This window comes from Orcinus orca, chromosome 19 (genome assembly GCF_937001465.1).
Source record: "Orcinus orca chromosome 19, mOrcOrc1.1, whole genome shotgun sequence".
Lineage (NCBI taxonomy): Eukaryota > Metazoa > Chordata > Mammalia > Artiodactyla > Delphinidae > Orcinus > Orcinus orca.
In genome coordinates this window covers 1,167,317-1,190,584 of record NC_064577.1, presented here as the reverse complement: position 1 = coordinate 1,190,584, position 23,268 = coordinate 1,167,317, and the positions used below count along the sequence as shown (strand labels likewise).

At 39.7% G+C, this 23,268-nt stretch overlaps 1 protein-coding gene across 1 annotated transcript in view; it reads right to left on the bottom strand.

Annotated features, from left to right (window-relative positions):
• The window catches only part of LOC125960294 (AP-2 complex subunit beta-like), a 79,603-nt gene that overhangs the window by 19,737 nt on the left and 36,598 nt on the right, over positions 1-23,268 (bottom strand). The window contains 5 exon segments of the mRNA XM_049701823.1: positions 5,813-6,072; positions 14,043-14,141; positions 15,683-15,848; positions 17,908-17,932; positions 17,935-18,013. Coding sequence (XP_049557780.1) covers positions 5,813-6,072; positions 14,043-14,141; positions 15,683-15,848; positions 17,908-17,932; positions 17,935-18,013 — 629 coding nt within the window.

Below are 23,268 nucleotides of genomic sequence, written 5' to 3'. Positions count from 1 at the left end.
AGTCCGCCAGACATGGGTTTGAGTCATGGCTCTGCCTAGCTCTGCGATTTGGGGTAAATTAACCTCCTTAACCTCCCTGAGCCTCCAAGAGGAAACAGTTAGTAACTAACCGTGACCACACAGTGACGTTTTGAGAGTCAAATAAGATAATGCACAGAAAATGCTTAGCACAGGGCCTGGTTCAGAGCAGGTGCTCAAAAGGAGTGGAGCCTTGAAATTGAGCCCTGCCCTCTCTCAGAGGCTCTGAGCGGCTGGTAAAGGAGGAGCCGGTGGTCAGAGTGGAGCAGGGAGAAGCTCACCTGTGGGAGGGGGGATGGGGACAGGAAGGGAAGCCCAATGCTGAGTCAGTGGGAGCTGCGGAGGGCACAGTGACTCAGACAGATGTTCTCACTCAAAGAACCTGCCCCAACATTAACCACAGGAAGCAGATAGGAGTTCAGGCAGTAGGGCCTTTCCATGGTAGAAACCAACGGGCAGTGTGCTAGGGAGGTGGAAAGGGGACACCAGGGTGGGCAGGGAGGGGAGAAGATTAAACTTCAGGCTGTAAAACAGAGAGGGAGACACAGGGCACAGTCTCTCCCACAGCCCCTCGGAGCAAGGTCCAGGAAGATGAAAAGGGCAAGCTGCCTGGGACCAGGAAGAAGCCGGCTCCAACTTCAGTAGAACACCCTCTTTCCTGTAATCTAAGATCCTTCCTTCGTGGGCTGAGACCGGAGAACCTTAGCTGAAGCCTAGAAAGAGAAGAAAGGAACTCGGGTTGACTGAGCCCCTACCCTGCGCCCAGGGCCAGAACTTTATAATGAGCTTTATCTCTAGATGCCTCTCTTGTGTCCACACAATCCAACACTGCAGGGCAGCACCCCCGTTGCATATCTAGGGGCCCAGGTGAGAGAGACGGCACCAGCTAGATGTGGCAAAGCGGAGCTTCAAACCCAGACCTATACGGCTCTCTCAAACCTGTGCTTTTCCTTTCAGAAAGGCAGCACCATTCTTCAGCACTGAAGCTGTCGGTCCTGGGTTCAAGTTGACACTTCTGTCAACCACTAGATATGTTAACTCGGATCAGTCACTCATCTCTCTGGGCCTCAGTTTCCCTGGCTATAAACCAAAGAGTAGTGGTACCCACTGCATAGGGTGTGGTGAGGATTGAAGGAGTTCAAGCCAAGCCTGGTACAGAGTCAGTGCTCCATTTATGTCGACTGTGGAGTTTGTGCTCTTCTCCAATAAAGCCACTCCCCAGGACAGTGGAAGAAAGCACGGCTGCCCCCACCCCATGTAGGCTGCAAAGGAGAGAGCCCTGGGCTTGGGGGCTAAGGACATGATTTCAGAGCCCAGCCCTACACGTTACCCGGGGTGTTACCTTGGACAAGTCACTGGACGTCTCTGAACTTCAGTGTCCTCACCTCTAGAATGAGGATAGTGAGGCTACCAACTGTGCAGGGTAATGGTGTCATGCCGGGTAGGTGACAGCCCCTAGCACGGTCCAGAGGAGAGCAGAGACCAGGAGGCAGGGACTGGAATTGCCCTGTGGTGGAGACTGATGAGCTGTGGGCAGTAAGAAAGAGAGGGGAAGGGGCGTGGAGGAAGGTTCAGATGCCCAAAAAGATCCAAACCCTACTGCCAAACCAAGGTGGGCATTTCCCAGCCACAGAGAGAGATTATGATATTCACGGAGCAAAGATGGATGGGAACATTGCAGGACTAGGGTCTTTACCCTTTTCTGTCATCTTCTGCTGAAGGTGGCCACCAAGAAACTTACTGTCCACAGAGACCTTCCTGCTGTGTAACCCAGGGGAAGTTGCTCACCCACTCTGTTCCTTCTCTTTTTGGTGTCTGCGCTAGGAGAATGATGTTCACAAAGCTCATGACTGGGAGGGATGAGAATGAGGAGGAATAAACTACTGGAAAGGAAAGACGTAGAAGACCTCAGCAAAGAACCCCTACCCCCGCCCCCCAGCCAGGACATTCAGTGGTATCTCCCTTCCTTCGGTCCCTGGCTGGGAGATGGGGGCCTGAGGACGTCACAGGAAGGTGTGGCAGAGGAGGACCAAGCCACAGAGACCAAAATTAGCAACAAGTTGGGGCAGGGAAACCCTGTGTGGGTGCAGCTCTGAGGGAGGCAAAGCTCCAGCAGGGGAAGGTGGGTGTGGACTGCTGTTCCCTCCCAGCTTCCACAGGGTGAAAGTGGAACCAGCATGGGCTGGGGCTGGGGGGTGGGCCGGGGGAGTAGGGCATGAAAGATCCAGGATCATATTCCAGCTGTGTCTGTGTGAGATCGTCCATTTGACAAAGGTGTACTGAATACTCTTTATACCCAAGTCACTATTCTAAAAGCTAGACAAGGGTATGACAGGAAGAAGCCCAAGGACCTGACCTCAGGGAACTTCAAGTAGAAGAGAGATGCAAGGCAAAACCTGACCATGGTCCAAGGGCGAGACCAGTGAAATGCCATGAGGAGTTCAGAGGACAGAGCTGGGAAGGGAGAGAGATCCAAGTCAACCATCTGAGCCAGAGCTATGAGCATCACAGTTGGAAAGGACCTTAGAGGTTTTCTGATTCAAACGTCTCAGTTTCCAGATTAGGAAACTGAGACCCGGGGAAAAGGAATTCTTTGCATGAAGTCATGTAACGTACTGGCATCAGCAGAGCCAGCTGAGGACCTAGGTATCCTGACTCCTCAGGCCCATCCCCAGCACTATCATGGTTCCATTTACACCCCTGACCAAGGCTGACAGGTGATCTAGCAAACGGAGCTCAGGTAGCCCAGGACAAATCCACTGTCAGAACCGTAAGTACTCAACATACTCAACCATGGCCTTCAGCTTCAGGTAAGATTCAATTCAGCTGCACAAAGAAACCCAAAACATTCTGAGCTTTTGCACCCTAGTTTTTAATCTCTCAGGTGAAAGTCTGGAGGCCTGAGGTCCAGGCTATAAGAGAGCTCTAATCCACAAGGTTGCCAGGGACCCAGGCTCACTCCAGCACCCTCTTTCCATCCCTAAGTTATGGCCTTGGTCCTACAGCCTCGAGTGAGGGCACCTGCACTCCAGGCAGCAGGGCAGGATGAGGAAGAAGAGGGGGCAGACCTTGCCTTTTAACAAGGGTTCCTGGAGGCTGTCACATGACACATCACTTTACAGCCTCCAGTGGGAGGCTGGAAAATAATTTCTTTTTTTGTGGTACGCGGGCCTCTCACTGTTGTGGCCTCTCCCGTTGCGGAGCACAGGCTCTGGACGCGCAGGCTCAGTGGGCATGGCTCACGGGCCTAGGTGCTCTGCGGCATGTGGGATCTTCCCCGACCGGGACACGAACCCGTGTCCCTTGCATCGGCAGTATTTTTAAAAGGTGAGATATTTCCAAGTTAGACAACTATTTACCATTTCATGCCCACAGAGCAGCTGAAAAGTATAGTAAGCAATACTCAACTAAAAAGCACTTTTCCCTTTCCCAAGTGATTTTAAAAGACCTCACGAAGTAAGCATTTTTAAGCCTCTAAGGTTTTATGGTGCAAATGTATTTCACATCAGAGGCATATCACTTATTACCCTTAGGACGCAGAAGAAAGCTAGGTGATGACAGTACTCTTACAGACATGCCATTTGCAGCAACATACCCATATTTATTTCAAAGGGGATATTTCTGCACTTGTGTTTCTTTTTTAAAAACACAAAACAGGGCTTCCCTGGTGGCGCAGTGGTTGAGAGTCTGCCTGCCGATGCAGGGGACGCGGGTTCGTGCCCCGGTCCGGGAAGATCCCATGTGCCGCGGAGCAGCTGCACCCATGAGCCATGGCCGCTGAGCCTGCACGTCCGGAGCCTGTGCTCCGCAACGGGAGAGGCCACAGCAAGTGAGAGGCCCGCGTAGCACAAAAAAAAAAAAAAACAACACAAAACAAGCACAAATGGACAAAAAGGTCATCCAAAAAGGAACCACATAAGGAATTGTGAAGGTGACAAATTGAAGGCTATTTATCTGATAAAGACCTTATGTAAGAGACTGTGCTTCTTTTTACATATTGGTTCTCTTTGTGTTCTAGGAAGAGTTGCTTTTGTTTGTTGATTTGTTTCATTCACTTTCCCCATCCCATTTGAGGGTCAAAGTTATCAGGAGAAAGGTAATTTAAATGGCAAACAACAGAAAGTCCGTATCTATTTATCAAAACTTGAAGCACAGACTGGGAGATGTACTTAGAAGTTAAATGGTCATATCTAGCGAATGTTAAATATGCTTGCCTATGAGGTCAAACACCCTGTAACGAGGCCTGATCCTCATGAAACCACAAGTTTCCTTTGGGTGAAAATCACAGCACTGCCCTAAAACCAAAGATTCAATGCAAGGGCTAATGAAAGATTAATAATCATTTTCTTGGGTACTGCCCTTTTCTTTTTGTTTATCTGTGCCCATAGTCTGTTAAAACAGAGCTACAGTATTGTAAACGTTGACTACACTAATTTGTAAAGCAATAAATCCTACGCTCTGGCTATTCATGAACCACTGAAACACCTATATTAGACAATACGAGACACTCAGAAACGGTGCAAGTGCAGATACTCTAACCACTCAGAGATCAAATTCTACTTAGATTTGAGGTTTATTATAATTAATGAAGGGAGATTCTGAAAAGATTCCAAGATACCCATTATAAGAGTTTATTAGAGTACTGCCGTTCCCAAATTAAAATTTTACGGTTATCTATAAAGCAAGAGTTCCATGTTACCTGACAGTCTGTTCATAATAGCATTTCTTTACTGATATGGAGCAATTTATTTTGGTAAAAAAGGTACAGGCAACTGAACAACTATGTCTACACAGAATCTAGGCTGCTCTTATAAAACAATCCTGCAAATATTATTTCATTAACAGCTAGCTTTCCAGCATAAGAGAAGCAGTATCTGCTAACTTCATCCATAAGCTTGAACCAAAGTTACAGTAAAGGATAAAAATAGCTAAATGTATACATGGGCGGACCTCATTTTATTGCACTCTGCAGATATTGCAGTCTTTACAAATTCAAAGTTTGTGGCAACCCTGCATTGTCAGATGATGATAAGCATTTTTTAGCAATACAGTATTTTTATTTTTATTTTTTAATTTATTTTTGCAGTACGCGGGCCTCTCACTGCTGTGGCCTCTCCCATTGTAGAGCACAGGCTCCGGACACGCAGGCTCAGCGGCCATGGCTCACGGGCCCAGCAGCTCCGCGGCATGTGGGATCCTCCCGGACCGGGGCACGAGCCCGCGTCCCCTGCATCAGCAGGCGGACTCTCAACCACTGCACCACCAGGGAAGCCCCAGCAATACAGTATTTTTAAATTAAGGTATGTAGACTATTTTTTTAGACATAATACTATTGCACATTTAATAGACTACAGTATAGTATAGACATAACTTTTATATGCACTGAAACCACAACAACAAAATAATTCATGACACTTCATCGCAGTGGTCTGGAACTGAAGTGCACTATCTCTGTGGTACACCTGTACAGGCTTTTTACCAAGTTTTCAACTCTGGGAAAATTTCTAGCCTCATCTTTCTGGAGACTTAAGCAACTTTCAAACTTTATCCATTTAGAAAATCTTCACCACAATTTTCTAAAGGCACAACCTTACCTACCCTGAGGTTAGAACACAGAGGGGCCTTTTAACCCATTGTTTGTGTGTGGTCACTAGTATTCAGATGAAGCCTCCAGGGCAGTAGAGTAGGTTTGCCAAATGCATAGCAAATTTTTCTAGGCTATAAAAGCTTGAGGAAGACCAACTTCGTCTAAACAGAGAATCACTTCTCACTCAAACCTAGTTTACCTGCTTACCTCCCATGATGTACTGGCAAGTGTTTGCGATGGATTCCATGACTTCCTTCCACAGAAGCATTGGGCGGCTTATGGTACACTGAGGCCAAAGAACCAATGTGGCAGATGAGCTCATCCAACAGAGTTGGCTCAATAAGAGCTGTCTCCTCAGAGATCAGTGGCTTCTCAGACAAGACTACTTCTTTGGCTGTGACAGGATCAGTTGAGAGAAGGCGCCAATAAATAGAGCCCCGGTCTCGAAGGTCAGGATTATCAGAATCCTAATGAAAAGGCAATGGCAAGAAGGTTTAAATGTAACCTTTCTCCATACAGAAAGCCAAACTGCTGGATTTATTATCAAGGCAATGCTGAAGTGATTTACGCAGAGTTGGCCGTTAAGAAGATATTTAGACTCAATATATTGTTAATAGAGCCATAATTCTGTAATCTCTAATGTTTCCAAGAATTTAAATATAAATTGAAGTGGGTTAGTTCTAAGACTCAAATTCAAAATGAAGTTGGGAAAAGGAAAATAAAGTTTAAGCCAGTAAAAATCAACTGCTTACGATGGCCTCAGGACGTAAAAATAATGTTTTTAACTGCTTTAATATTAGCAGGATTATTCATGAAACACAGCTTACATATATTTCACCCATACCTTCTTTCTTCATTCAAATATTTATTAACTATCTCCTATGGAGACACTGGCCAGGCCCTGGAAACAAAGAGACAACAACACAGTGCCTGACTTCAATGAGCTCAAAGAATATTAATTATTACAATATAGTATGAGAGGTACTATTACCTAAATAATAAAAAAAACTGTTCAAGAGAGAACATAACGAAGTGCTTCTAAAAGGGGTGACACTTGAATTTAGTGGTCTCGTTTTTTTGTGTGGCTGTTTAAAAATAATTTTATACATGGTCATGGCTAAGAAAAATTTATTATCAATGACACATCACAATTTAGAAATGTATAATGTAAAAATAAGTCTCCCCCTATCATCCAACCCTACCCCACCTTAACTCCCCATCCCCCAAATAGCCATATTAACAGTGCACTATATATCTTACCAGAGAGCTCCCACACATATATATTTATTTTATACAAAACCAGTTTCATAGTATATATACTGCTCCTCAAGCTGCTTTCCATATTGGAACATACAGCTGTCATTTTCCACTGTATATGCAGCACTGCATCATTATTTACTAGTGTCCTATTGATGAACATTTAGGCTGTTGCCTCTTTCTCCCTCCTTCCTACTATTTATTTTTGCAATCATTATAAAGTGGCAATAAATATCCTGGTATCCACCTCTCAGAATGTCTATATAGTGGCATTCATTTACGCATGAATTGTTCCAGTGGTATCATGTTATTAAAGGCAACAATCAGTCCCATTTCAATTTCTGTATTTAAAACACATACAAAAATATTTTCTTTAAACTAGGCCAGGGTTTTTCCCATGAGTTTCTACATAAGCAGATGAACTGGTTTATAATTTAGCCATTTAAGGCACGTATCATTCAGCTCAACACCAGAAGTGACCCTGATGGTTTTATATAGATTTTCTTAATCATGTATTATTGCACTCAAAATGGAGTGCTGGTTAAAAACAAAAAAGCATAAAGAACACTGAGATACAAGTTAATACAGTATAAAAAGGGTAAATTTTACCTCAAGATAATCTTTATCACATTCATAGGTTGCATTATTCTAATAGAAATGCACATATATACATGTATTATTCATATCAAAATGTTTGTAGCATTTGAAATGCCAGGGTTAAAAAAAGGAAACAGTGATACTATGCAATTTAAATGAGTTTGTTTTGTTGCTTGTTGGGAGGGGGGCTAATTTGCTCCTGAGGAAGTGTTTATAAATAGCAGCCTGAAACCTCCTCACTTAGATTTTCATTTGGAAACAAAGCGTGAACATTATGAAACATAAACAAGTTGATTTTTTAAAAGAGCAGAATACAACTTTCTCCAAGTATCACATCAGGAAAGCAATCCCCTGCCCAGCTTTTATGATATTTAAATTAAAAGTTAAATTTTAATCTGTATATTCAGTCCCCAAAGCATGTCATTTAAAATTTGTAGACTATGCTTTTTATTACACAATGAACACTACACATCACTTAACTGGGAAAACTTAATTTGCCGTTATATAGTAGTAAAGATGTTAAACATATTAAAATAAACTACATAATACAGCTTAATAATATACTTATCAAAATTTTTTTTTTTACTTCAAACTATTTCTCTCATATAGCTGGTACATATTTAACCAAATGGCCAAAAAAAAAAAAAATTCCTGTCGAGATTCGCAAAATATATACTTCTGTGAAAATAGCTTGAGTCCCCCCACAAATTCAAAACACTGCAACAGGACAAACTTCTGGAGACAGAATCACTGGATCAAAGGGTATACGTACTGTAAATCTTAACAGAAAAATTTAGTCCTATGAGAAATGAGAAAATGAGTGCAAATTTTCCAGGACTAGAAGTGAAGAGTGGGCAAGGATCTCCACTGTCCAAACTCAGTTATCCTGAGGGGTGATCTCTTAGGACTACTATCAGCTGGCCTTCACTGCCTCACTAATTCACATGGAGACCACGATAAATCAGGCCCAGTCAAAGCTAATGACAAGAAAATAGAAACTTTTTATGATTTTAAGGTGCCATTATGTGTTTGGTGACTCAGAAAATTTGGTTTCGGATCTACTGTACTGCTAGTCTTATAGGCCCCCGTAAGGATCTCAAGAAAATAGTGTATTTCCCAAAATTTGAGAGCTTCCAAAACAATTCTTACCAGGCAAGCTCTGAAACAGTAATTCTTAAACTGTAATGTGCATCAACATTTTAACACACCAGGAAAGCCACTGAAAGTGCAGATTCCAGACTTTCTGATTCATTATGTCAGAAGTGGGGCCCAGGAACTTTTATTTTTAACAAGCAGCACAGGTGATTTTGATGATGACGGTCTCTTGTTCACAGATGGAAAAACTAAGGTGAAGACTTCTTTTCCATGTACTAAAAATAGTAATTACTAAAGTTTGGTCACTTCTATGAGTATTCTTTACTAATTCCTCTAAAACTATCAAAGCGAAAAGACAAATCTTTGAAATAAAGCCATGGATTCAAGGGTTGGTTTTCTTTTCCCCTAATTTTTTATATATATATATATATATTTTTTTTTTTTTTTTTTTTGCTAACCTGTTGATCTCTGTCATTTAACTGGGGTGTTCAGACACATTTAATGTACTTATTGATATGGTTAGGTTTGGAACTGTTGTTATTTCTTTTTTATTTGTCTTATCTGTTCTCTGCTCCCCTTTTATTCTTTTTTCTTTATTGCTGTTGTTTTTATAAATTTATTTATTTTTTGGTGCATTGAGTCTTCGTTGTTGGGTCTTCATTGCTGTGCGTGGGCTTTCTCTAGTTGCCGCGAGTGGGGGCTACTCTTCGTTGCGGTGCATGGGCTTCTCATTGCCGTGGCTTCTCCCGTTGCAGAGCTTGGGCTCTAGGTGCATAGGCTTCAGTAGTTGTGGCACGTGGGCTCAGTAGTTGTGGCACGTGGGCTCAGTAGTTGTGGCACGTGGGCTCAGTAGTTGTGGCCCACGGGCTTCAGAGCACTCAGCAGCTGTGGCACACGGGCTTAGTTGCTCCGTGGCATGTGGGATCCTCCCGGACCAGGGCTCAAACCTGTGTGCCCTGCATTGGCAGGCGGACTCTCGTCCACTGCACCACCAGGGAAGTCCCATAATATTTCTAATCATACCACCATTTTATTTAAAATTAGAAGCACAAAGATTTCACATATACTTCACTGAATCCTCAGCACAGATAAACAACACGATTAAGTCTACTATAAAGACAGAACAGTAGTATGACAGAGAAATTTGCCCAGTCACGTCCTGAACCAGTGGATGTAGCAGAAACAGAACCCCACCACCCAATTCAAATTAACGTAACTCAGCAGATCATGCTGCCCTCAACTTAAAAATTTATGGCTGGTAACATAAATATTAAATTAGGTTCTTATTTCACGAACTTGAGAAAAAAATTCCAGAGGAAAATTCCAGTGGAAAAGACTTATATAAATGTGCTTATTCTATTATGCTAATGCCTCAGATTTCATTAATTGGACAGAAAAGGCAAGTCTAGAGAACCTTTATTAATTATTTATAGCCAAATATGAAATAATCATCCACAATAATCTTAAAACCTCTAAGTTCACTTATTTATACTGGCTTATGCACAACAACGCTTCAGGCAGGGAAGACAGGAAATGCGTATTCTCAAAAGTCATTCTTAACTTTCAGACTTGAGAAGCAGCATTAACAGAGTAGAAAAGGGCAAAGACTCTGGAGCCAGGCTACTTGGGTTTGAGTCCTAGTTCCACCCCATACTAACTGGGCCGGCCTCTCTGTGTCTCAGTTTCCTCACCTATAAAATGGGAAGAGTAACAGTATTAACCCTCACTGAAAGCCTGGCACATAGTAAGCACTATACAGATGACTGTTGTTACTAAGATTCTCTACTAGTCCTTGTACAGAAAATCTAGAATTAGGAAGGTCTGATGGTTTATTTATACCCTGCCGTGTTCTAGAAAAGGATTTAGCAAAGCTTATAAAAATACATCTAAGGCTAGAGAACATAAATTAGAAGCAAAGGCAGAAAAATGCAAGCCACGATGACCCACACATTTTCTACGGGAGATCCTTAAATTTGATTCTAAGGTTTCAAACATCTGACATGGAAAACAAGTCTAGTCAGATAAGCCATTCAGAGGGGCAGTTAATTACATACTAATGCATAAGAGAATCCAAAACTGGTTAGGAATTTTTTTATGGGGTTTCATAGAGAAAAAAATATATAATGGAATAAATACTTTGATAACAGATCTAAAGAGGATAGTTTCTCATGACAACCCTTACTACAGGATGATGATATTAGTGTAATTCAGTAAAAACAATTCTAATAAGGGTCAAATACAATGCAGTCTAGATCCCCAGCTCTCTACTAATCTGGCTTGATTCAGTGGTAAATTTCAACATCTATAAGAACATAGGGAATCCTCCCTAAACACTTTATCTCAGGCAAATACTGTAATAAGAGTGAGTTTGAACTCTGACAAGAACCTAAAACACAGCTCTCCTATGCTGCCTGTTAAATACAGATACAGAGGCCTTAAGAGACAATGGAGGTGAAGGCAGGGTTCAGAACTTGTGAATACAATAGAATCTACCAAGACACTCACTTGATTATGAGGCTAGCCTTATCTATTCAGAAGTGAGTAGACAGGATTTCCCTGGTGGCACAGTGGTTAAGAATCTGCCTGCCAAAGCAGGGGACACAGGTTTGAGCCCTGGTCTGGGAAAATCCCACATGCCACGGAGCACAGAGCCCGTGTGCCACAACTACTGAAGCCCGGGCTCCGCAACAAGAGAAGCCACTGCAATGAGAAGCCTGCGCACCACAACGAAGAGTAGCCCCTACTCGCTGCAACTAGAAAAAGCCCGTGTGCAGCCAAAAGTAAATAAATAATTAAATTTAAAAAGTGAGTAGACAAGGAGCAAAGCCAAAATTCTTTTTAGAAAATTGTTCTAACTCCATCTTAACAGAGATACAAATGGGTAATAAAGGGTCTAGACAAGGAAACCTAGAATGCTCAATATAGATAATATTAAATAACCATTGCCTTGATGGTTATGGAAATCGCTTTGCTTCAGGCAAAAGGAAGTTTTAGAAAAAACACTTCAAAGAGCTCTAACAAATAAATTTTAAAAGATGTAAAATTAATAATAGGAAAGGTGTATCTATTTTCCAATGTGGGTGAATGTCAAGTGGCCTCTCAGCAGTTAAGATGAGTCTGACTATTCCACACATACATAAACACAGAATCTTCAATTTGGCTGAGGCATGAATCTGTCACACAATGTAAGCCGAGACAGTCTCTTACCTGCCGAGTGATTCTAGGTCACCACCCAGCACTCCCGTCTCTACCTTTTCTCTTTCCTTATTTTCTACTTCTTCTGGTAACATTCATGGAGAGCCAGATATTGCTGATGCTTTGAAATGTGGCCGTCAGGGGAGAGTTAAAACTTGAGATACTTTAATAAACAGAAATCCCATGATTCTTGAAGAAAATGAGACTTCTGAGAAAGCTCAGAGACTGTATAAATATGTATTTATCTGTGTTTAGGGAGTTTTCTGAAGTGTTAGTACATAGGCCTCATTAAAGTCAAGTTTACTATATTACCATCTAGAATAAACACAAGACTTCTTTGAATCTGGTTAATTTATACAGAGCTCTTTCTTTCATACAAAGGAGAGAGGCTCCAGGGCCTGTAGCAAAAGACAGAAATGAACTTCAAGGCCCTAAGGTGAAGTCAAATACATGGCTAATTTAATGGCAATCACCCTACAGAGTCTGTAATAAGCACTACATGATTAAGAAGGCGCAATTTCTATTCAAAATGGCCCCCTGTAGATGACCTATTAAACACTAACGTGAAAATTAACGTCTAACCTAAACTACTTTGATTCAGAAGATGACCAATTTCTGCTCTTAGTGCCAAGACATGCCTCATCAGTGATTGACAACCTCCCAGTCCACTTTTCATGGACAGATGGTGAGCCATGGCCAGCCCTTGACTCCACATACTCATATGGATGCATCTTCACACTAACCATAATGGGGTCAAGTGAAGGTTTAGAGACTTGGGGAAATAGCACATTAAAAACTTCACTCATAATTTGTTGGAGAAATGGAGAAGACTGAGAGGTACAAGGGGTGGAGTGGGACACCTCTATTTTCTGTGAAGTGAATTTTCTGACATCCTTTAACTCGACTACTGTTGGTCAACTGCTCCTTAAAAGATAATCAAGCGATAATCCTCAGTAATGTTTACATGCATCAGTAATCAGACAAGACAATTATCTTAATTTTTAGTTCAGGTTTTCTTCACATTTGATTTCATTGATTGTAAAACATCTGTACTGGAATCAAGTGTCAGAAAGTAGCCTTTGACTCTAGCAGTTTTCTTGGCTGTATTTTTTTCAGAGTTGTATAGCATATTCTATAAACAACTTATTTAATAATGTTGTCTGCTTTATAGTATTCCATTAAGTATTCAAATGCCTTATCTGCCCGTCGAACTTCTTTTCCTTAAAATGGATTCCTGACATTTCTAAAATTAAATACTGTCAGAGGAAAGAACTTTGCATTTATCATGTACAAAATGATGCGCTTTGACCACTTAACAGATGATGTATTGGCAACTATTCAAGGTTCACATTTATGGTCTCAGTTTGGAACTGGGTTTCAAGAAGTGTACTAAGTGCACACCCCAACAGTACTAATTAATTACAGGATTTACCATATTTAGTCCTCCAATTGTGTTCATTATTGATATGAAATAAAGCTCCCCAGAGCAAAAAAAAAAAAAAAAAAAAAAAAGGAAAGATGACAGCTCAGAGCTAGGTTAAAGAACTATAAAAGAGTTCAAATGCTGTTAACATACAACTATAAAGAGATAAAAGAGGAAAATGGTAAATTGAATATCTGAATCAGATTCCATGTGTAAACACACATCATAACTCTTGACAGCCTGCTAAAGCCAGCCTGTTCTCAAATTCAATTAAGAACATTACTGGATCATGATGGACTGATCATTATACTAGTTACGTCAGAAAAAGTAATTACTTTGATTTCTGTGTATTCAGCTGGTTGCCATATTCCTGAAATCAGAACCCTCCCTAAAAGGACCAAAAATACTAAATAATTAAGGAAGCAGCATTAGCACTTTAAAAGTACTTAAAGAGAAACACAACTTATCTAGAAGGTAGAACAGCACACGAGATATTTGTCAAAGCATTTACCATCTCTACAGGGTACTTTCATTTGAAAGCTGAAATTAAGTCCCCCAGAAGGAGATACTGTGAGACTCAATGTCATTTTCACAAAGTCATGTCCTTCATTAACACTAAAGAGTCTAAGTTCAATTTGCATGAATTATCATTAAAACTGGAGTCAGTCAATTCATTTAGAAGCCATACAACCAGTTCTAATTCAGCAGAATATGTAAAAGAGGCACTGTTTTTATTTTTATAACAGAATCTAAAGACTGCACTCCTTCCGTTTAAAATCTCTGCAAATGAACCTTCTTGGAAGAAGTTTCACAATTTCCTAGAATTTAAAACAAGACAAATCAACTCCATGCTTTTTTCAGACTTCTTACCTGTGTTGCCAAACTCAAGACCTGCTGTACCAGCTCCTGCGTTTCTGATGGTTTCTTGAGAAACAGCTTCACTACGGCAGTAAGCAGAGTGAGCTGTACCTAAGCAAATGTAATTTAATAGGTAAAGTGAAAGGCATTTGCATTATTCCACACCATGAATTCCAAAGTGATATTTTCCCAAATATGACTTACTATGAGGTCTTTCTGATTTTGATTAAGGAACAAAGGTTAAAACTCAGCCAATATACACAATAGCAGTCAAAGGTTTTCATCAACTGAAAACTCACTAGCCTCCTATCTCCAAATTGCATTTTTTGGCATCAAAAACTGCCGGTTTGTTTCTGGCCCAGATAATCACCTGTATTTCTTAAAGTACATGCTAACATACTGATGGCAATAAAACTAGTTCCTGAACAAATTCTTTATTATTTACTTCCACCAAAAGCTACAACTTCCAGGGAATTAGGGAATCATTTATCATACTGATGCAAGAGCCAAGACAGTAGAATTGTGCCAGATCACAACCAATTAAGAGTGGCATGCTAGGGCTTCCCTGGTGGCGCAGTGGTTAAGAATCCGCCTGCCAATGCAGGGGACACGGGTTTGAGCCCTGGTCCAGGAAGATCCCACGTGCTGCAGAGCAACTAAGCCCATGCACCACAACTGAAGCCTGCGAGCCTAGAGCCTGTGCTCTGCAACAAGAGAAGCCACCACAATGAGAAGCCCTCGCACCTCAATGAAGAGTGGCCCCCGCTCGCGGCAACTAGAGAAAGCCTGCGCACAGCAATGGAAGACCCAATGCAGCCAAAAATAAATAAATAAATAAATGAAACAAATCTATTTAAAAAAAAGAATAAAATTTAGACATAATAATTAAAAAAAAAAAAGAGTTGCCTGCCGAACCATGAGACTACTGGCTGGTATATGTTCCTTGTAGGGCCTATTAAAATTACTATGATAGATTACACACATGAACTTCAATTCGCAGTGAGTACAGATGCCGGGGAAAAAGCTTTAATAATTTATCTGCTTCTCTGGGCCTTTGACTCGAAGGTCTCTCAGTTTTGGTAGAAGACAGACAGAAGATGGGAAGGAGTCTAACCATCCACAAAGAATCTTTTCAAACTGCACATGCCAGCCTTCACCCCAGACAGAAACCCCAGCTGCAACTGAGCCACAACCATTACTAACAGCAATGGGTAATCATCTTTAGGTGACAGAAAATTAAAAAGTAATAACTACTGCTCTAAGTCAGTAGCTGTCAAAGTGTGGTTCTGGACCAGCAGCAGCAATAGCATCACCACCCTCAACCTTGTAAGAAATGAACATGCTTAGGCCCATCTCAGACCTACTGACTCAGAAACTCTAGGGGTGGGGCCCAGCAACCTGTCCTTTAACACAGGTTAAACACCAGTGCTTAGGTGCTTCTAGCCTCATTAAAGTTTGAGAACCACTGTCTAAATTAGGCAGGCTTGTTCCAACAGAAGTTAGCACAACTGAAAAAGGTCACCCCTTTTTGGGAGAAAAATGAACATACCATATGTGTATATAAATTCGCACACATGAAACTGCCTAACCTTTACCTTTCCTGAAGTCGTCCCCAAAACATCTAATACATTAAGATATAGATGGGAACTTACCTGGGTGCTATCATCATGAAAACCTTCCAGGAAGCTCTCTAGTAACTCATCTGCATTGTCAATTCTTTCAGCATATTCTCCCACAATCCAAATCATAGCTGCTCGAGCGTCTGGCTCATCCAGTGAGTCTAAGTTCTCACACAAAGTGGCAATGATACTTTCATATCTGATGTAACAAAATGGACTATGGTTACTGAAGGCAAAACTGAGAAGTGTATTTAACAATGAAGCCTACAAAGCAAAAAACCATGGACAAGGTACCCTAAACCACCACCAAACTACAAAGACTTTTAGCCAAGAGAATGTACAGGCTTTAAAGCCAGAAAATTATAAATGTCTTCAATTTTCCTTCAATTATGTTTTAATAACTAGACCATAAATCTTTATAAAAGCTTATCAGATATTCTTTTCACAAGGAAAAACTAACCTATGGTTTAAGATAATACCACTACCTTACATTTCTCACAGTCTTTCTCATAACTAGATCAGAGACTTTTCCTATTACTTCATTTTACCTTCATCGTAGAGGAACAGAAATTCCACTTTACTATTAGGAAAATGGAGTCAGACAGCAATAGCATACAGAAACAGTAATTTTGCCTCTTATCCACTATCTCTGTTTTCTATAGAGATCTTTATGTTCTTTCCTCCCAAGGCACCCACACTAATGACCTGTTTTTCTAAAGAAATAAGCAATTCAAGTATTTATTTTCACAGGTCTATAGCTCTCATTCTTTACCATGTTAAATCCATCTCCTTGGCTAATGTGTTTTTTTTTGTTTTTTTTTTTTTTGCAGTATGTGGGCCGCTCCCGTTGCGGAGCACAGGCTCCAGACGTGCAGGCTCAGGGGCCATGGCTCACAGGCCCAGCCGCTCCGCGGCATGTGGGATCTTCCCGGACCGGGGCACAAACCCGTGTCCCCTGCATCGGCAGGCGGACTCTCAACAACTGCGCCACCAGGGAAGCCCGGCTAATGTAGTTTTAAACATCAGAATGAAATTGTATAATAAATGAGATATGGACAACTGAATAATACACTTAACTGTTTGCCCTATTTCCACTGATTAAACCAGGTCCTCGATAATGCTTTCTTAAACTTGAACTATCATAATCCCTCAGTAATACAGACCAGAAATGGACACATTTCTTTACCAAGCATATTAAGATATACACCTCCCCACTTAATCAAGAAGTTTAGAAACCCAACCCTCCTCTTTCCTGGGAGAGTGGTAAAAGTATATGATCCTTTTTCCAAAAATACCATTTCTAGAATTTAAAAAAAAAAAAAAAATATATATATATATATATATAGAGAGAGAGAGAGAGAGAGAGAGAGAGGGAGAGAGAGTACACATAATGCTTAATAAACCACTACCTTATTAAAATATTTCTTCTAATTCTGAGTCCACCACTAAGCTAACTAACTGTAAGTCACTTCATTTCACATTATCTTTAACGATAATCAGAAGCCTGAGCACAGTTCATCTCTATGATTATAAGGTAAAATGAGATTTAGGATGCTTATAAGATCTGCTCTTATTTCACTCTTTTCAGGTTCCTTAATTGTTTGCCTTCAAAAGCAAATCTGAAAAAGTATTTTTGTTTCATAACTAAGAGGCCTCAATGTGAAAATTTTTGTGGAGTGAAAATGTAGATTTTGTATATCTTAATGGAAGCAGCTACAATACTTCAGAAAAGGCCTGAAACTCTGACAGTTCATTGTTGCATGTTCTATAATTTTCTACAAGTACTAGGTAACATACTAAGTGAATAGTGAAGCTGTCACCTCCCTGGCTTTTACAATAAGGTGACCATATAATTTATTATTCAAACTGAGACATTTCTGAGAGTGAAAAGGGGCACAATTATTAATTATGCCTGGTAAGAGGCATAAAATGGATTATGCCCAGACAACGTGGAATATATGGGTATCCTTATTTAATAGTAACTTCATCACCAAAGAATCTGGCTAACTTTAATATATGCCAATTGACAATGCATATTCAGACAGAGCTTCCATTCTTCTAAAGGTGATAAAGCAGAGTGAAAAATCAGATTTTAATCCTTGTGATAACCAACTTATATGTTTCTGATTTTTAATAAAGTATTCAATTATGACCAGTTACTTTACAAAGATTAATTCTTACCTAGCCAACCTCAAAGTGCCTTACTTAAACATCTCCTAAATGATCTGAGGAAGAGGGGCAGAAGTATCTGGACGTACTTGTTGGGGTATTTGCGGAAGATATAACAATCGCCTCTTGGACCACATAATTTACCTTGGTTTGGATGAGATCAAGCAATGTGCTTACACAGCGCTCTGCAGATTGCTGCAAAGAGGAACATAATGAGAAGTCAGATGATCTATCCAATAACACAACCTCAACATAAAAAATATTTTTTTTGGAACATTCAGGTGTTATCAACTAAACTAGACTAAAAGATGAGGCACTTAATTTGACCACACTATACTAGAGGCTGGGTTATCTGATGGAGATATACAGAAGTTCTAGATATACTCCAAATTTTACTCATTACAAGAAACAGTTCAAGTGAAAAAAATCATCTTGGATAGCAAGGATGACAGAAATGAGAAGAAAGCATAAGTCAAGGTAGAAGGAAAGAATAAGAATGAAAGAATAAGCCAAGCGAAGAGGTCTTTATCTGCAGTTCATGAATGAGCACAGACAGAAGGCATCTTTAAACCTCTTGAAATGAAACTGCCAGATTTCATTTGTGCACACAAGCATATTTTCCTGGGAGAAGGTTTACAGTTTTCATTATATTTTCAAAGTTCTCTGTGACTCAAAAAACTCTAAGAAAAATTTGCCATCTTCTGGGCTATATAACTGCAAGTCTATGGCCTTAGATAAACTGCAACTTTCCACAGCCTATGGCTCATCTATAAAATAGAATTTAATTAGTCTTTTATTAATGAAGGGAATATGGAAAAATACAAGTGACAAAACTAATGTATTGAAACAATAAGTCATAGTTTTTAAAAGAAGGTTCCAGAAGAGAGATCCTAAAAACCAAGGACTGATTTATCATATATTACAATGTATTATGATGGGTCATTCCATTATATGCCTCCCGATAAGATGCAATAGGAAATTCACAGCAGCATCTAAGAGGTATTCTTGCCAAAAACACTGAATATGAATATTACCAAGCCTCTGGATTTAATTTTCTAAAGGGGATGAAGGAATGAGATAAACAACATCACTAAAATACTATCAGCCAAATCTAGACTCTGGAAAATTCTACAAGCCTAATGATCTAGTCCTTTCAACAAATGGCACCCAAATAAATAAGTAAAGACTTAAGAGACATATTAACCAAATGCAATGTATACCTAGCTCTCGTTTAGATTTTGATTTGAACAAGGCAACTGTAAGAAGACATTTAGACACAATTAGGGAAAACTGAACATGGACTAGGTATTTAATGAGATTAAGAGTTACTGTTTGTTGAGTACGGTAACGATATCATTACAATTTTTTTTTTAGAGGACCTTATCTATTAGATATACACATTGGACTACTCTAATAAGATCGTATCTGAGATCTGCATTAAAATATAACAGTAACCCACTCCCTTGAAGGGGGAGGGAGAGGGAGAAGATCTAATGGGAACAGCAATGTGTTGATATTTGTTCAAGATGGATGGTGGGTATATGAGAGCTCATTAATCAATTTTACCTTAGTGTATACCTAAAAATTTCTGTAATAAAATCTTTTAAAGGTACTATAATTTAAACCATTCCAAGCAATAAAACGAAAACAAAATTGCATCTTGAGGTTATTTATATGAGGTCATATATATGATGATTCTGTTCTCTTTTATTATTGTAGTTTTCCCGTTTTTGAATTCTATTTTATTCATTTTCAACTAGTTATTTCCTGTGCTGTTATTACAACAGCAAAACAGTTGAGAAATTTTAAATATAAAAGTTATGATAAATTATAAAGCATGTAAGGGTTAAATTATCAAATTAGATAGTACAAATAAAGTACTCAGCATAAGGCTTGATAGAAAGCTAACATTTACTGAATCTTTAGTTTCATTATTATAATAAAGCTAAACATAAGGCCATCTCCCATGATGCATCAATATTCAAAAACAATTAAGTCTAGGATAGTAATTTTCAAGCAAATTGTCATCTCACCTATATTGCTTTTCATTAAATTTTAAAAACACCATTAAAGCAGTATGGCAGAGGAACAAAAGTAAATATCCAATCATTGTATATACAAAGTAAGTCCAGAGACAGAGAAAGGCATACAGACATATAAAATTTAGTATATGATAAAGGCAACATTTCATAACAGTAAGGAAAGGATGAATTGTTCTTGTGTTTGATCCCCACACTCTTATCTTTAACCAAACCATTGCCATTAAAGTAGAAAATAAAAGTGAATTTTATATAATTTTGAAGTGAAGCACAATTTTCTAGGTGGTCCACTAAAGATATCATTGGGAGAGGGACTTCCCTGGTGGCTCAGTGGTTAAGAATCCGCCTGCCAATGCAGGGGACACGGGTTCGAGCTCTGGTCCAGGAAGATACCACATGCCACAGAGCAACTAAGCCCGTGACCACAACTACTGCGCCTGTGCTCTAGAGCCCACGAGCCAAAACTACTGAGCCTGCATGCCACAACTACTGAAGCCCGAGCACCTAGACACTATGCTCTGCAACAAGAGAAGCCACCGCAAGAAGAAGCCCGTGCACTACGATGAAGAGTAGCCCCCACTCTCCGCAACTAGAGAAAGCCCACACACAGCAACGAAGATCCAATGCAGCCCAAAATAAATAAATAAATAAATTTATTATTTTTAAAAAAAGATACCATTGAGAGAAAATGGATAGAACTCACTACATAAGGAAATGTGAACTCCTATGCATCAAGAAGTCAAATGAAATCAAAAGGAAAATAATTGGGAAAATAACTATTAATGAAATGAAGGGGTATTAAATCAATTAATACCTTTAATTAATTATAAAAAACTTTAAAAAATCAATGTGGAAAAGATAACACATTGAAAAAAGATACACATGGTATGAAAAAGCAATTCCAAATGGCTAAGCGTAATGAAGAAAATGTCACCTCAACTAGAGATCAAAGATTTAGCTAAAAGGATCCTCCTTATAACTATTATTTGGAAAAAGAGCAGAAACAACTTTAAGGTCCATACAGGAAGGGAAAGGCTAAATAATTATGAAGCAATCACACAGTATGTCTACAAACCACTAAAAATGATGTAAAATATTATCAGTAACATGGGAAAATGTCCATGTATAATAAGCAAAAAAAGCAGACTACAAAATATAAGTAAATAGCATTTGTAGAATGATCTCGTTTTTGTAAAAAACACACCTGTTTATGGAGGACTATGTAAACAAAGACTTAAAATCATGTCCACATCATCTCTGGAAGGGTAGAACAGGGGTAGGAGAAAGCAGAGTGTTCTACTTTTAACTTGTCTTTTTTTTATGATTTTATGTAGTAAATACATACGCTTTTTGTTTGCATAAGACGTAAGTCAGTACCTTATCTTGAGCTACAAAAATGAGAAATGGTAAACACCAAAGAACAGAAGAGTGGGAAGTGAGGAATACCTTAACTTAGTGACTTAATCTCTCTCAAACAAAACCAAACATATAAATAAATCTCGCAAACAAAATCATTTTATTTGTAAGAAAAGGAGGGCAGGGGTTTATTTCCTCCTTAAAGAAACAGGTATACACTGTAATATATACAGCTTTATATCTGTCAATCATACCTCAATAAAGCTGGAGGTGGGGTGGAGAGTAAAATCTATTTAAAAAAACAACCAAACAAAAAAGAACAGGCAAAAGTTACTGAAAAAACAGTACCATGAAATTGCTTTTTCAGTGTTATTTATTGACTCAATGGCTTATGCTTAATCTTTAACCTAACCAACTTAATATGATAAAATTATACATTTTTTTCACCTCAGGGTACTTAAAGCAACAAGGAAACACCTGTACTTACAGTCATGATAAAAAACAACTCCAACTCTTAACACCCAAATTTTACAATAGGCCCTGTTATCTTAGCTAAGCACTAAACTAAAATTCTTTTTTTCTCATCTGTCATATCTTTGAAACCAACTACACATTAAAAAAGGGTCAGGTGCCCTGAGAGAACAGCAGCAGCTCAGTCTGGAAGCTACAGAGAAAGGCTATTACAATTCCCTCGCTGGTTCTTGCCCTTGTCCCATGGATAGGTTAGGTAAAAACAGGCAATCACTGCCTCTCCTGCCCCAATAACTGTGTCTGGACTAGGCAACTCTTTCCAACTAATAACTTTCATGATTTAACCAGTTCTAAGAAAAGTTCTTAGGCAAATCCAGGTAACTGGAAATAAGAGAACACTATCTAAAAGGCAGGATTCTTGAAGGCTGATCTTAAGCTTCCAAAGGAAGTTCATTCCTCACACACTCATATTCCCACCAGGGCACCCTGAATCAAAGGAAGTAGTGAGAGCCACCAGAAGTTCATCTCTTCCAGAAGATGATGGATAACTTTTCCATTTAGTCACAATAGACGGTACTAACAGCTGCTAGGAATCTAGATGCTTTGAGAACACTTTCTAGTAATTCCAGGGATAGAAAAAGCTCTTTAACTTTGGAATGAGACTCTTTGCAAGAGCACTGTCAGAGAGGTTAGTAAGACAATGACATTCTGGCAGTGAAAAGCACAAAATGACTCTTCTGCTACCAAAATAGCTCTGAAAATTGTCTGCATTAATACCATAAGCAGGTGGCTATTCCACAATGAGAAAAGAAAAAGGTTAAGTACTGGTGGTAAGTTAAGAAGTGTGGTAGTTAAAAAAAGACATAACACATCAAGATCCAATAAACAGATTTTCCCATTTCTCAAATGGAGCAACAGAAGTATATATTAAGTATGTGAAGCAACTGAGCTGGCAGAACCAGAAGTAGAAACCAGGATTAATTGACTTCTTGCTATAACAACTAGTCTACTAAATGATTTATCAGTGGTAACTATATGAAGCAGCATTCAGTAAATAAAAACAAGGAAGGCCAATTAGGAATTTGGCTTTCAGAGACACTTCTCTGACACAGCATCTGTTTCCTTCTGTTCCTGTGAAGCACTGGTCATACTGTACAAATTATTTTAGTAACTATCCTTGTGAAATCATATGGTCCAATCTGACTCAAAGTAGAACTGTAGGGACTTCCCTGGTGGTGCAGTGGTTAAGAATCCTCCTGCCAATGCAGGGGACATGGGTTGGAGCCCTGGTACAGGAAGATCCCACATACGCCGAAGCAAATAAGCCTGTGCACCACAACTACTGAGCCTGTGCTCTAGAGCCCACAAGCCACAACTACTGAGGCCGCGTGCTGCAAATACTGAGGCTCAAGCGCCTAGAGCCCGTGCTCTGCCACAAGAGAAGCCACCGAAATGAGAAGCCCCCGTGCACCTCAACGAAGAGTAGCCCCCACTCACCGCGACTAGAGAAAGCCCACGCGTGGCAATGAAGACCCAACGCAACCAATAAATAAATAAATAATTAAATAACATGTCAAAAGAAAA